Genomic DNA, 12,025 nt, shown 5'->3' with positions numbered 1-12,025 from the left:
ACTGAGAGGATAATTTGGGACAACAACAGAGAAACCTACCTTGTCATCACTCGCGTACTTGGACGCTGGTTACAGGACCAGGCCTTCGCATGAGGCTACCCAGTTAATTGTGACACTGGAACATGAGGGAGAGACAAGTCGAATGCTTACTTTCGTGATAAAATTAGTTGCATGAACACAATGCCTGCTCATTGCATAGGATTATACCATACTTGCCAATAAGTCCAACACGCCTTGTTCAACGACCAGGACTGAGTGGCCTGTTGAAACCGCCGACGCGGTTCATATACTGGCGGTACTCGGACTTTTTCTCCTTTCGGACCGCTCCGACATCATTGCCCTTGACCTTCTTGCCCTTGGTGGAATCGAAGGAGCTAAATCCCATCATGGCTGCCATATCCACACCACCATCAATCTCAATCTCGTCCTCGTCCTCGTCCTCTGCCTGATCCTCGTTCATAGCTTCCCCACCACTGTGCGTTGCAGGTTCCCCGAAGCGCTCGGCTTTGACCTTCAAGTCCGTCTCTCCTTCCCGAAGTGGTTCTTCATTGTTCTTTCCAACCTTGAATGACAAAGGTGTACTCTTTCTGCTCCTGTCTTTGGGCCGCGTGGGCAGAGGCGAATTATGGCTTGGACTCTGAGCTGGTCTGGTTGGGGTCGCTATTTCTTTGCTTGGTCTAATGCCGTCATCGCGAGCATCTCGATATCTGGATGAATGTGCCTCTTGTCTGTCTGCTCTGCGGTGCGGCTCAGGCTCGCTACCGCGGCGCCGGTCGCTTCCTCTGGAGTGCCGTTCTTGGTCTAGCTCTCGTTCTCGCTCATACGGGCGTTCTCTATCTTGGTCCGGGCGCCTATCTCTGCGATCACGAGATCTGGAGCGATGGCGGTCGCGCCTGTCCCTCCTGGGGGATGCGGAGCGGGATTTGTGGTGCCTGTCTCGTCTGTCATCGTAGCGATCTGATTCTCGAGTGTCGCGTCTTCGTGACCCACGATCGTCGCGGTAGCGGCCCCCTCGTCTCGAAGGGTGGTCTGCCATTATTTTGCAGTTGATGAAATTGTTTTGCTTCGAAACTGTGTTTGGCGTCGTGGGAATCAGAGTGTTTATGTGGCAACGGTTAATGCTGTCCTGCTTTGGTTGAACGAACATTGGTGGATATGCAGCGACAATTGATGAAGCTGGGGCCAATGTACAATGGTCAGTGCGTTGAAATCTACTTATAAGTGCCCAGGTACTTCGTATTCTTCAGAATGCCAGAACCAACCTCTACGACCAGGCACCGAGAGATATCTGTTTGATCCAAATAGCCCGATGGAGAAAAAAAATCTCTTGAGCACGTCCGCTGCATGGCTTATACTCTATGCTAGCGTTGATGTTGCACGTGGTAGATATCCGGTTAAGTGAAATTAAGAAAGTTTTTTTATTTAAGAGTGCTCCTTATTCCGTAAAAGTCCTGTGACGGTAGACCACTTGACCAAAAGATCTTGGATACGGAACCTCACCAGGGAAATTTAAAGATTTTCGGCTTCCGCTTCTCATGTTGTTTCATCAAACTACAGCTTAGTGACATAAGTATTATGTCTCAAGGGTTGACCTAGAGCATATCGAATAACGTTCAGACGACTTCAACGTCATTGTGAAGACTTCTGGGCCACCTTGGTCTGAGTAACCAATGAAATCTCACATTCCAAGTTGAAAAAGACGGGTCTAGCCAGAGCATGCAATTTGGTATATGGCTACATAGTAGGCACAGGTCCACCGATATTCCAAGACCAAGCAAAGCCTAAATGTTTCCCCTTGGCTGTCTTCATTCTCTTGAATCTCTTCACATATCCGAGGTCCTTCGACGCGTTCTCTGGGTATTCCGAACCGATATCACAAATGAAATCTCAGGCATAATGCGGCTGATTCTCAGACCTTCTGGCTGCCTGCTTTCGTACTACCAGCCAAGGTTTTTGTTTCTGCATCTGCCATTGAAGCAATCTTGATACTCTGAACTGGCCCACCACGCCTCTCTCTCAGCCTTCTGCGGCTCCACGAGAATGCCAAGGAAACTCCTTGGTATACTAGCCAGACTGTGAAACTGACGGCGACTCTAGCCAGCATAAATAAAATCAACTCATGATGATATGAGCAAACCAAAGCAGTAACCATCCACAGAAATCGAGAACTGGGTAATCAGACGTATGACCTGACGCATGGCCTCCCACATTTCTATTTGGTTTGCAATCAATTCTGGATGTTCTTCTGGCGCAGAAGCTCCTTTCAATGAATCCATATCTGAGGATGATTAGCATAACAAAATTAGACGGGTCTGTGCAGTGCTCCTTATTCCTCGCAACACAAATGGTCTGCTTATGCGTATAGTAAGCTCAGGCGTGGCTTGATGGGATTATGATATCACATAGCATATTGGAACCAACTGGCGGCTCAGCCAAACGATCAAGTATTCTACACATCACTGGGTATGTATATTTTGGGTAGTGTACTCTGAGATATCGAATATGTTACGGAGTTATCCTTTGTACAGATCGGTATATCATCCCATTGATGATATCGTGAGGCTGTGTACGGATTTTGCCGAATAATCACCAGGCCAAGTCTGGTTCCTCCGAATCTAGTAGAGTTGAAGATTCGGGTGGCTATACCCATGTGTTTCAACACAGCTACAGGATTCACGATAAGTAAAACAGTATTTGAGCACGTTTTAGTAACGAATTCCTGTTCTCTTAAATCCGCCCTGTTCAAGCTACCGTCGTTTCAGGTGAGTGAGGCTGTAAAATTCGACGGAGTCAATCCTTGATGTGAAAGACACCAGCAGAACCCGTCCAGCTCCTTTCCCAAGGTCCTCCTCCTGGGCTTAAAATCACACCTTGGCCTGAAAGCATAGCACAAGGTTAAACTTGAGACTTCTCGCCACCCTGAGTCACAGGCCCATCCGTGGAACACTATTGAACACTGTTCCCTTCGATGTCTGTTTTAGTCAGCGGCCGAATACTGTATATTCATATGTGTAGGCACTGACCCAAAATAGTGCGCAAAGCCCCGACGGTGTTTTCTTCATGATGAAAAGGCGGATCATGAAGAAAATTCCTTCCTGCGTCGGATTGACCAAATGAGGCTCGTTTTCGTGCCTTCGGAGTTGACACGAGAAGATATCCAACAAATGGGAGCAAGAACGAGCCTTGAAGTGAAGGGCTGATCGGGACTCAAAGTCTCCAAGAGACGGAGATGATATGAATCATCCGGAACAGAAGGTGCTTAATTGGTTACAGATGGACATAAACGCAAGGGTTGCCATTGGGCCGTAAGATAATGAAACATATCTTACTAATTTAAAATCCCAAGGCACTACACAATAAAACACGAATGTTGATGCTACCCGTCTACTTACTTCGTGTCACGGATATTTCAAGTACAGATTGAAGGACGAGAGTGCTAGAGAGAAGTCGGCTGCCAGTCATCAGGTGGGTACCAGCAGTGTAGTGTAGGGGACATCTGCACCTGACACTTCGTTAATCACATTATGTTGCTTGAGGTTGCTTCAAACCGGGGTTATTTCGCAATGTTCATAAGTAAACTAGTTCATTTTCATATCCATTTTTCTATACCTTCTTACTACAATGAGGTATATATACGTGGAATCTAGTTGCATTAATGTGTCCCACAAGCAATTCGCCACCCTAAGCGAATCGCTACCTTTACTCTCATACAAAATCCGCCCGTGCACGACCACGCACTTTAGTAGATTCTTACTAAAAGAAAGATACGTAACAGGGGATTGTTTATAAATCAAAAGATGCCTTGTCCTAGGAAATTCTTTGAATCATGACTTACCTGCTGGGTATAGACTGGATGCGTAACCATGACTTGATTGCACCTTTAAAGATTTCCAATCATCATCGATGATTTGTTTGATTGAAAGCTGTACAACATTACAGTCAATCATAGACACGCCAAGGCTTGCTACAACTGGGGCTCCGGTGATTCTTTTAAGCTTAAAGACAATCCCTGAAAGCCCACTATCTACTCGATACGGCTAATCGGGTTGGGCGCGTGCCGGGATTTACTGTCAAAAATTTCCCCGGACAGTCATCCATCCTGTAAGATTCCTTCGTCGTTTCCCCCGGATTCAGGTACTTTTATAAAGCACGACACACTGATATTGCGCAGGTCAATACCTGGTAGTAGATTGACCGTTCAACGCTCTCCTGAGTCAGAGTGATGAGCCACCCTCGGATCCTGTTCCTTGACGCTTATGATTCATTCAGCAACAATGTCGTCTCTCTTCTCAACACACTTCTGGATGCCGAGGTCCATGTCTTGCCCATCGACTCCCCTCAGCTCGACCCGAAATCCCCAACATTTCATGATGCGTTAGTAGACGAGTTGCGGCGCTATGATGCCGTGGTCTGCGGACCCGGGCCAGGGTCACCCGACTCGGAAGCCGACGTCGGCTTGATGAAACACATATGGCAACTCGAAGACGAACATCTTCTTCCAGTGCTTGGGATTTGTCTTGGCTTCCAGAGTCTCGCGGTCAGTTGCGGAGCAACTACGAAGAAACTCACAACTGGTCTTCACGGCATGATTCGTCAAATAGACCATAGATCGGACGTTGCCGACTCATCCGAAGGAAACATCTTTACCGACATACCCTCTTTCAGAGCCACGCTTTATCACAGTCTGTGTGCAGATATCGGCCAAGGATTAATATCTGAGGCGGACTGGCCAGCATGGAGGTGGGCTTCCCCTGCTACTTTGCCTCAGGTCTTACCGCTAGCATGGGTCGAGGAACCGAGGGACGGCTTCGTTGAACGCATTCTTATGGGCATGAAACACACATCGAAACCTTTCTGGGGGTTCCAGTACCACCCAGAGTCTATATGCTCAGATTCTTCTGGTCACAGGGTCATTTTGAATTGGTTTGAACAAGCTCGTCGCTGGAGTGAACGGGCTGGTCGCAGGACCCAACCGAATCGCATAGAAGTGATGCATGACGCTAGGAACCCTAGCCTTCTTTCACAACCAAAAGTGGACGACTGGATTCGTCAGAACGAGAGGGATATTGATTGTCGATATACGTCTCGAAGTCTTCATCTCCCTGCTCACGTTCAAGTTCCCGACGTTGTGGAACTCCTGCAAAGTGGAAAACAAGATCAAATCATTCTCGACTCGGCCAGCGCCCATGCGGATCGAATTGGATTGGATGTGAGGGGCCGTTACAGCATCATCGCTCTGGATGTTGAGAAAGCAATGCGGTTTGAATACCATGCAGGTGCCTCCCAGGTTGTCGCTTATACGCCCTCATCCACGGAGGCTGAGTGCAACACTCTAGAAACGATGCGAATTCATGGCCATGACACAATCTGGCATGTATTGGCTAGGTTTCTTCAACCCAGGAGAACTAAACAATGCTCTGCCGAAACCCCTTTCATGGGAGGTTTTATGGGCTACGCAACGTACGAGCTGGGCCTCGAATGCATTGATGTTGAAACATTCACGGACAGAGGCCATCAGCGCCCCGATTTGTGTTTTGCCTGGATCACCAAAAGTATCGTTATCGATCACCTGGAGAGCACCCTGCGTATCCAAAACCTGCACTCTCCAGGTTCGGATCCCGGCCAGTGGATTGACGAGGTTGCCAGGACGCTGCAGAACTCGACACTGTGGGCTGATGGTCTCCGCGTAAATGTGGGCAACGTGGGCAGTACCAACTTTAAGAAGCACCTGACACCCCCAATGACACCCACGGGAACCCTCTGTTCAACGAAAATCCAAGTTCCAGACGCGGACGAGTATGAGTGCAAAGTGCGTCAATGCCAGGATTTCATTGCCGCTGGCGACTCGTATGAGCTCTGCCTTACCGACCAGACATCTATCACTCGCTCGACGAGTGCTCCGGAAAGCGGCCCCCCTGACATCTCCAGCAACAGCTGGGGCCCCTCGAGTGCAACCGAAACGCCAAGCTCATGGCAAATCTACCGATCTCTACGGGCATGTCAGCCGGCGCCGTTCGGCTCCTACATCCGTCTTGGAGGAGCTACCCTGATCAGCAGTTCTCCTGAGCGATTCCTCGAGTATAATGGGGATGGTCTTTGCTCAATGCGGCCCATGAAAGGTACCGTGCGCAAGTCTGATGCAGTGGCCACGTTAGAACAAGCCGAAAGGATCCTGCATATACCCAAGGAAGAGGCTGAGAACCTCATGATTGTCGATCTAGTGAGGCACGACCTGCACAGCGTCTGTGGGCCCGGCCATGTCATCGTGCCTCAGTTGCTCAAGGTGGAGGAGTACGCTAGCGTCTTTCAGATGATCAGCGTTGTTCAAGGGCAACTCCCTGTTAATGACGACGCGGACGCTGTAGGCGACGATCAGGGGTATAGCGGTCTTGACATTTTGGCCGCCAGCTTGCCTCCGGGCAGCATGACGGGCGCTCCAAAGAAGAGGAGCTGCCAGATCCTGCAACAAATCGAAGGACGCCGGGAGCGGAGTCTGTACTCGGGCGTTGTGGGTTACATGGATATCGCCGGCCGTGGAGACTGGAGCGTCACCATCCGCAGTCTGTTCCGTTGGGACGACGAGATTGTGCACCAACACGACGGCACGGAACAGGAGGTCTGGCACATTGGTGCTGGCGGGGCTGTCACGGCTTTGAGCACTCCCGAGGGCGAAAGGGATGAGATGATGACAAAGTTGAAGGGACCCTTGGCTGTTTTTGATTAAGAATATGAATAGGCGTTTTGGATGCTTTGAATCGTGGCGAAGTTCTAGCTTATGTAGGTCGAGGTGCATATGATACTCAACGTATCTGGTACGGAAGCGTGATAAAGGGGCATTGGTTGGCATTAGATCTACAGGTTGGCGGGTAGCACGGTTCAACATTGGGATATACTGAAACTTTTCTCTCGCGCTATGTATAAAGTGCTTGCCTTTCTCATTCTGTGGCATTTGTTTTCAGAATTTTCAAAAGAGGAACCAGTAGGCAACCAACAATTTGGGTAGATAATTTTGCTGTTTATAAATCGAGGTCATACACGATGATCCTGCCAGGTATTGCATCCACTGTGCATTATCAACTGGGTCCATATTCTTAATATGTAGACGCAAATACGGTGCAGCAAGCTGCTGCGGCACCCACTCCAGCTCGCCGTCACGAAATTCCTTATTCATGGTAAGAATGGTTGACCTATTACTATGCTGAATCTACCACTTCCTTCCAATGGCCAGCCTCCTCAATATTGGGTGACCCAGCAACCCAAGCCCTCACATTACCACGAGGCTGATATCCTGTATGTGTGCTACGCGACCCTCGATTACTTGTATGAGACCTTCGAGTAAGGTAACAGTAGTTAGTGGTCGACCACAAGGGCATACTGAATTCCCAAAAGCCACAAATGAGAAACGCATTGATTTTGTCCTGCTGGCTGAATGCGAGAGTGATATCTACGTCGCGTGCGAGATTATGATACAAAACCCCAATGTCCTTCCCCCAGACGTGCATAGGTATCACTTGTACAAGTCATTGCTCGCAAGTCTCTTGTCAAATAGACAGAAAAAACCTCGTGACTCATTCGCGAAACCCCATGAACTCCCCCTGCTAACGTTCTACGAATCAAACCCTATACGTATTTACGAAGCTGGCCTAATATTAGCACCTGGAAAGTATCCTTGTTCATCCGGGGGGGGGGGGACTTACATCAAGAGTCAGTGTCCGCGAACTGTTCACATCTTGGTCTCTGTAGACCCCAACCAAGCTTTCACTATCCTGGAACAATCCAGTCTTCAGACTGATAACGATGAACTGCATTCCTGGTCCCGAATGCTCCCGAATATAATTCTTGATCTTCTCCACATTGGCGTTATCCAAGGCAGCGTCCACTTCGTCGAGTACAAAGAACGGACTCGGCTGGTAACTGTGGATGGCAAACAGGAGTGCAAGCGCAGCCATCGTCTTCTCGCCTCCGGACAAGTGCTCCATGTCACGAAATCGCTTGAGCGGTGGCATGGCGTGGTACTTGATGCCCGAGAGATACGGCTGGTCCGTGTCCTCTTCGATGTCGAGATAGGCCTGGCCACCGAGGGGATACTGGTCTGAGCGAGTCAGGTCCTTGTAAACCGTTGATATCTGCTCCTGAATGTGCGCAAAAGCCTTGTTGAAGAGCTCATATCGCTTGGTCTTGATCTCGTCGAAGGCGTCACGGGCAGCCTTGAAAGCCGCCTTGGCTTCTTCCCATTCCTGATCCGTCGACCTTAATCTGTTTTCAACCACATCTAATCGCTCCATGGCACGCATGTTCGGGTTCATTTTTTCGAGTTCTGCTGTCAGAGATGCAATCTTCTCCTGCAGCTTGTCCTCAATGGCATAGTCGTCAGGCTAACAAAGTTAGTGACCGGTCGGAGGGAGGAAAAAAGACCCAAGGGAGACAGGAGAAGGGGAACGAAGAAGATCCAAATGAACATACCTCTTTCAGGTCCTCGTTAAGTCCGCTGAAGTCTACGGCGATACCATGGTCGTCCATGGCATTTTCCATCAGCTCCGCGTCGTCACCCTCATCGACATCCATGACATCTGCGTCCGGTTGCAGCAGGTTGTCCTCATTCGGAAGGTTGTCCAAGGACCCTTCTTCGAGTGGGATGTTGATTTGCTCCAGCCTACATCTCTTCAGCAAGCCAAACTTGCCAGCGCTATTCTTTTGCATTTCGGTCTCTAGAGCATTGATAGCTTTCAGTCGACCATCAATGTCCTTGCTTCTCTTCTGCACTTCGGCTTTGGCGTCGTTGACTTTTTCGGTCCGCTTGGAGAGCTTTTCTTTGCACGCGTCAAGCTGCTCCTGTAGCGCTTCAAGATTGTCTTGATCGACACCCATGGCTTCCTCAATCTCGGCCTTCTCAGCTTCGTATGTCTCAATGTCCGCCTGGAGCCGTCCGAGCGAGTCCTCCATTTGCTTAAGTCTCCTCTGCAAATCACTGAGCCTGGACTGCTCCCAATTAAGGTTGCTGTTCAACCGTGATCTCTGGATTTCAAATTGGTTGCGTTGCTCGGCTGCCTCCTGTTCCATACTACCCTGTTGGGATTCATAGGCTCGAATATCGGCATAGCTAAGCCTCTTGCAAAAGTCGATGAAGATCTTATCCTCTGCTTGAGCAATCGCGGCCTTGAACTTCTCGACCGAGGCTCGGGTCTTCTGCAGCTTACTGTCCTCCTCCTTGTACTTGGGTTGCCACTCCTTAAGTTGACGCTTCCCGTTGTCGAGCTCCTTTTTCTTGCTAGTTAAGTTCTGATCGAAAGCTACCAGCTCCCTGCGGGCAAATCCGAGACGTTGTTCCAGACCAGCGAGATCATTCTGTAACGTCTCCTCAATAGCACCACGTCGATCGACCTTGGGCAGTTTCTCAATCTCGTCCCGAAACTTGTCGGCCATCTTGCGCAGGTTTTGGACGTCGTGCTCTTCAAATCGGCGTTTGCCGCCCTTGTGATCTAGGCCGCGACCACCAGTCATCAAACCAGCCTTGTGAATGACGAATCCCTCAAGCGTCACTGCTTTTACCGGAATCCTACGCTCGTAACAGATGTGCTTCGCAATTTCGAGGTCATCGCATACGATCGAACTCCCACAGGCATACGACATGGCACGCTCAAGGGTCGAATCGAAGTCGATGGTGTCAATCGTGAGACGCGCGCCCTGAATGCCCTTAACAGCAGTGTTGACTGCGTTGACTTTGATGTTGTCCAGAGGGATAAAGGTCATGGGAGGAAAGCGCTGGTCTTTGACATACTGTACGCATTCTCTGCCGGTCGCCTCGGAGTCGACGATAACCGAGTCAAAGTCACGACCAAGAGCGGTGATGACGGCTTCATCAAACTTCTTCTGCTTGGGTTTGCACAAGTCCCCAACCCTCCCCTTGACGCCTGGATATATGCGCTTTAGCGAGGTCACCATTTCCTTGGTTTTTGCTTCCTTGTCATTCTGCCGCCGTCCATCATCTGCCTCCAACAACTTCTTCAAGACATCCTGGAGTTTTTCGTCGAATTCTGTCCTTCGCTGGTTGGTCCTAACTCGCTCAGACTGAACCTGATTGAACTCTTTCTTCTTGGACTCGATTTCACTCGCCGTCTGCTTGACAAATATTTGTGTTGCGTCCCTCCGCTCCTTAATGCTTGCCAGTTCTGCCTCAAGCTTCTCGACGCTAGCTTGATAGGCTTCGACCTTGCCCTTCAGACTGTTGACCGTGACCTCGTCGTTTTTCAGCTGCCGGATCAGGTTGTCCAATCTCGCTTGATTGTCGGAGGAGCTGGCCATTGCTTGTGCCCGCAAAGTATTATATTCTCTCCGGTCAGCATCGCTCAGTTCTTTGCCCTGCGTTTTCATGGTCTCTTTCCATTGGTCCTCGAACTGTTGTTGGGCCCTCTCGACGGTGGCTAAAGCCTTCTCGATTTTGGCGATTGATTTGGCTTGTTCGTCACGGTCCTTGGCGACCGTCTCGATCCTGCTGCGGATCTTTGCGGCACTCTCATTCGTCTGCTGGACCTTTTCATCGATGGGAACGAGGCTGGCCTTTTTGTCCTCAAGTTCCTTTTCCTGCCTCTTGATGTGTCGCTCTGCCTTGTGCATCTCCTTGGCAGCATCGCTCTGTTCCTTGCGGGCAGCCTCAAGCCTCTTCTCAAATGTCTCGACGTTGCGACGGAATTCCTTGAGGTTTTCTTGGTGCTCCTGGATCTGAGCGCTTGACTCGTCCATGACCCGTTGGAAGTGATAAAGCTTCCACAGAATGTGCGTCACGACAGCAGTGTCGCGCTCAGCCGTCTTGCTCTGAAAGCTCTCGGCTTCCTTCTTCTGCTCTTGATATTGCTTTATCTCGGAATTGATGCCACGCCGTCTTTGGAGCTGGAAATTGCTGTTGTCGGAGGCTTGATCGGCCTCGCTCTGGAGCTTCTCGTATTCGGCCTTGTACTCGAGACTTCCCGATATCTGCTCGATCAAACGGGTAAGATCTTGCGGCGACTGAGATGCGATAGCTTCGACGTCACCCTGAAAGACGAGGAAATTGCGGGCCTTGATCAAGATGTTCTCGTCCTCGAGGGCTTTGTTGTACTGTTGCGCCGTAACAATGCGGTCGTTGATTCGATACTCGCTGGAACCTTGGCTGGTAATGGCGCGCTTCCATTTCTGTTCGTCACCAGCGTCATCTTCATACACTGCCATGACCCAGGCTGTCTTGGGATCACCGCGCGTTCGCTGGGAATCATCCTCCTCGTCGTCGTTGACGCCGCCATTTGTGTGACCGTTTGTTGCTGGAGCTGTGGCGGAGCCATCGTCATTGATCTTGGATTTCATCACTCGGCCGCGGTACACAAGATCTTTGAGGTGGGTTGATCGGAGATGCGACGACTTAATACCTAGAACGAAAGAGATGGCGTCCATCCTGCCCACAGTTAGCATCCGCTCCGCTGTCTCACAGGGCATAGGCCGTGAAGAAATAAGAGAACGGTCACATACGAATTGGATTTGCCAGATCCATTGGGGCCGATAATCGACGTGAAGTAAGAGTCGCCAAACAAGAGCGTGTGGTGGCCCTTGTAGGACTTGAAGTCTAGGCAAAGTCAATATCAGTCCAAGATACGCATCGCGAAAAACGTACTGAAAAGCTCGAGGCGTATGAGTTTCCCCATGGTGAATCGAGACTCGAAACTGTCTGATAATGGTGGGATGTTGGAGGACGCGACTTTTTGCGACACGCGCCCTGGGCGAGAAAAAGATGTCTAGATGCCCCAGGTAACTCAATGTTAAAGCATTTCAATAATCCGGAAACTGCCTGTGGGCGTGGTTTTCAATCCAAAGGAAATAAATCGACAAGAGACCGCAACGAGAAGGCGACGAAAGTCACAAGTTGCTTCAATTATTGCATTATCGTGCCTACGCACTTTCCTACACAACCATGTTGGTGGTTTCTAGAGGATGCGGGACAGGCTTCACGGGCACGGGCCATAGGAACGCGGTCGCTGTTACCTGTCTGTCACTGGAT

General features: G+C 49.9%; 2 protein-coding genes across 2 annotated transcripts; one reads left to right on the top strand and one right to left on the bottom strand.

Annotated features, from left to right (window-relative positions):
* Nucleotides 1-61: 61 nt before the first annotated feature.
* Nucleotides 62-1,394, bottom strand: BCR38DRAFT_417381 (uncharacterized protein). The gene is made up of 2 exons (XM_040859153.1): nucleotides 213-1,394; nucleotides 62-83 (listed from the first exon to the last, which is right to left on the bottom strand). Exon 1 carries the CDS (start codon nucleotides 1,145-1,147, stop codon nucleotides 239-241), a length of 909 nt encoding a protein of 302 aa, XP_040721149.1. The 5' UTR covers nucleotides 1,148-1,394; the 3' UTR covers nucleotides 62-83; nucleotides 213-238.
* Nucleotides 1,395-3,971: 2,577 nt separating this feature from the next.
* Nucleotides 3,972-7,038, top strand: BCR38DRAFT_12837 (aminodeoxychorismate synthase). Its single transcript, XM_040853538.1, has 2 exons — nucleotides 3,972-4,101; nucleotides 4,172-7,038. Exon 2 carries the CDS (start codon nucleotides 4,223-4,225, stop codon nucleotides 6,722-6,724), a length of 2,502 nt encoding a protein of 833 aa, XP_040721148.1. The 5' UTR covers nucleotides 3,972-4,101; nucleotides 4,172-4,222; the 3' UTR covers nucleotides 6,725-7,038.
* Nucleotides 7,039-12,025: the final 4,987 nt, after the last annotated feature.

The sequence above is a fragment of the Pseudomassariella vexata genome, assembly GCF_002105095.1.
Source record: "Pseudomassariella vexata strain CBS 129021 chromosome Unknown BCR38scaffold_1, whole genome shotgun sequence".
NCBI lineage: Eukaryota > Fungi > Ascomycota > Sordariomycetes > Amphisphaeriales > Pseudomassariaceae > Pseudomassariella > Pseudomassariella vexata.
The sequence above is the reverse complement of the archived record's forward strand: the minus strand, read 5'-3'. Positions and strand labels throughout refer to the sequence as shown.

Bases quoted from the DNA above. Each gene is read 5' to 3' on its own strand.
- BCR38DRAFT_417381 (XM_040859153.1), bottom strand. From the start codon at position 1,147: ATGTTCGTTCAACCAAAGCAGGACAGCATTAACCGTTGCCACATAAAC.
- BCR38DRAFT_12837 (XM_040853538.1), top strand. From the start codon at position 4,223: ATGAGCCACCCTCGGATCCTGTTCCTTGACGCTTATGATTCATTCAGC.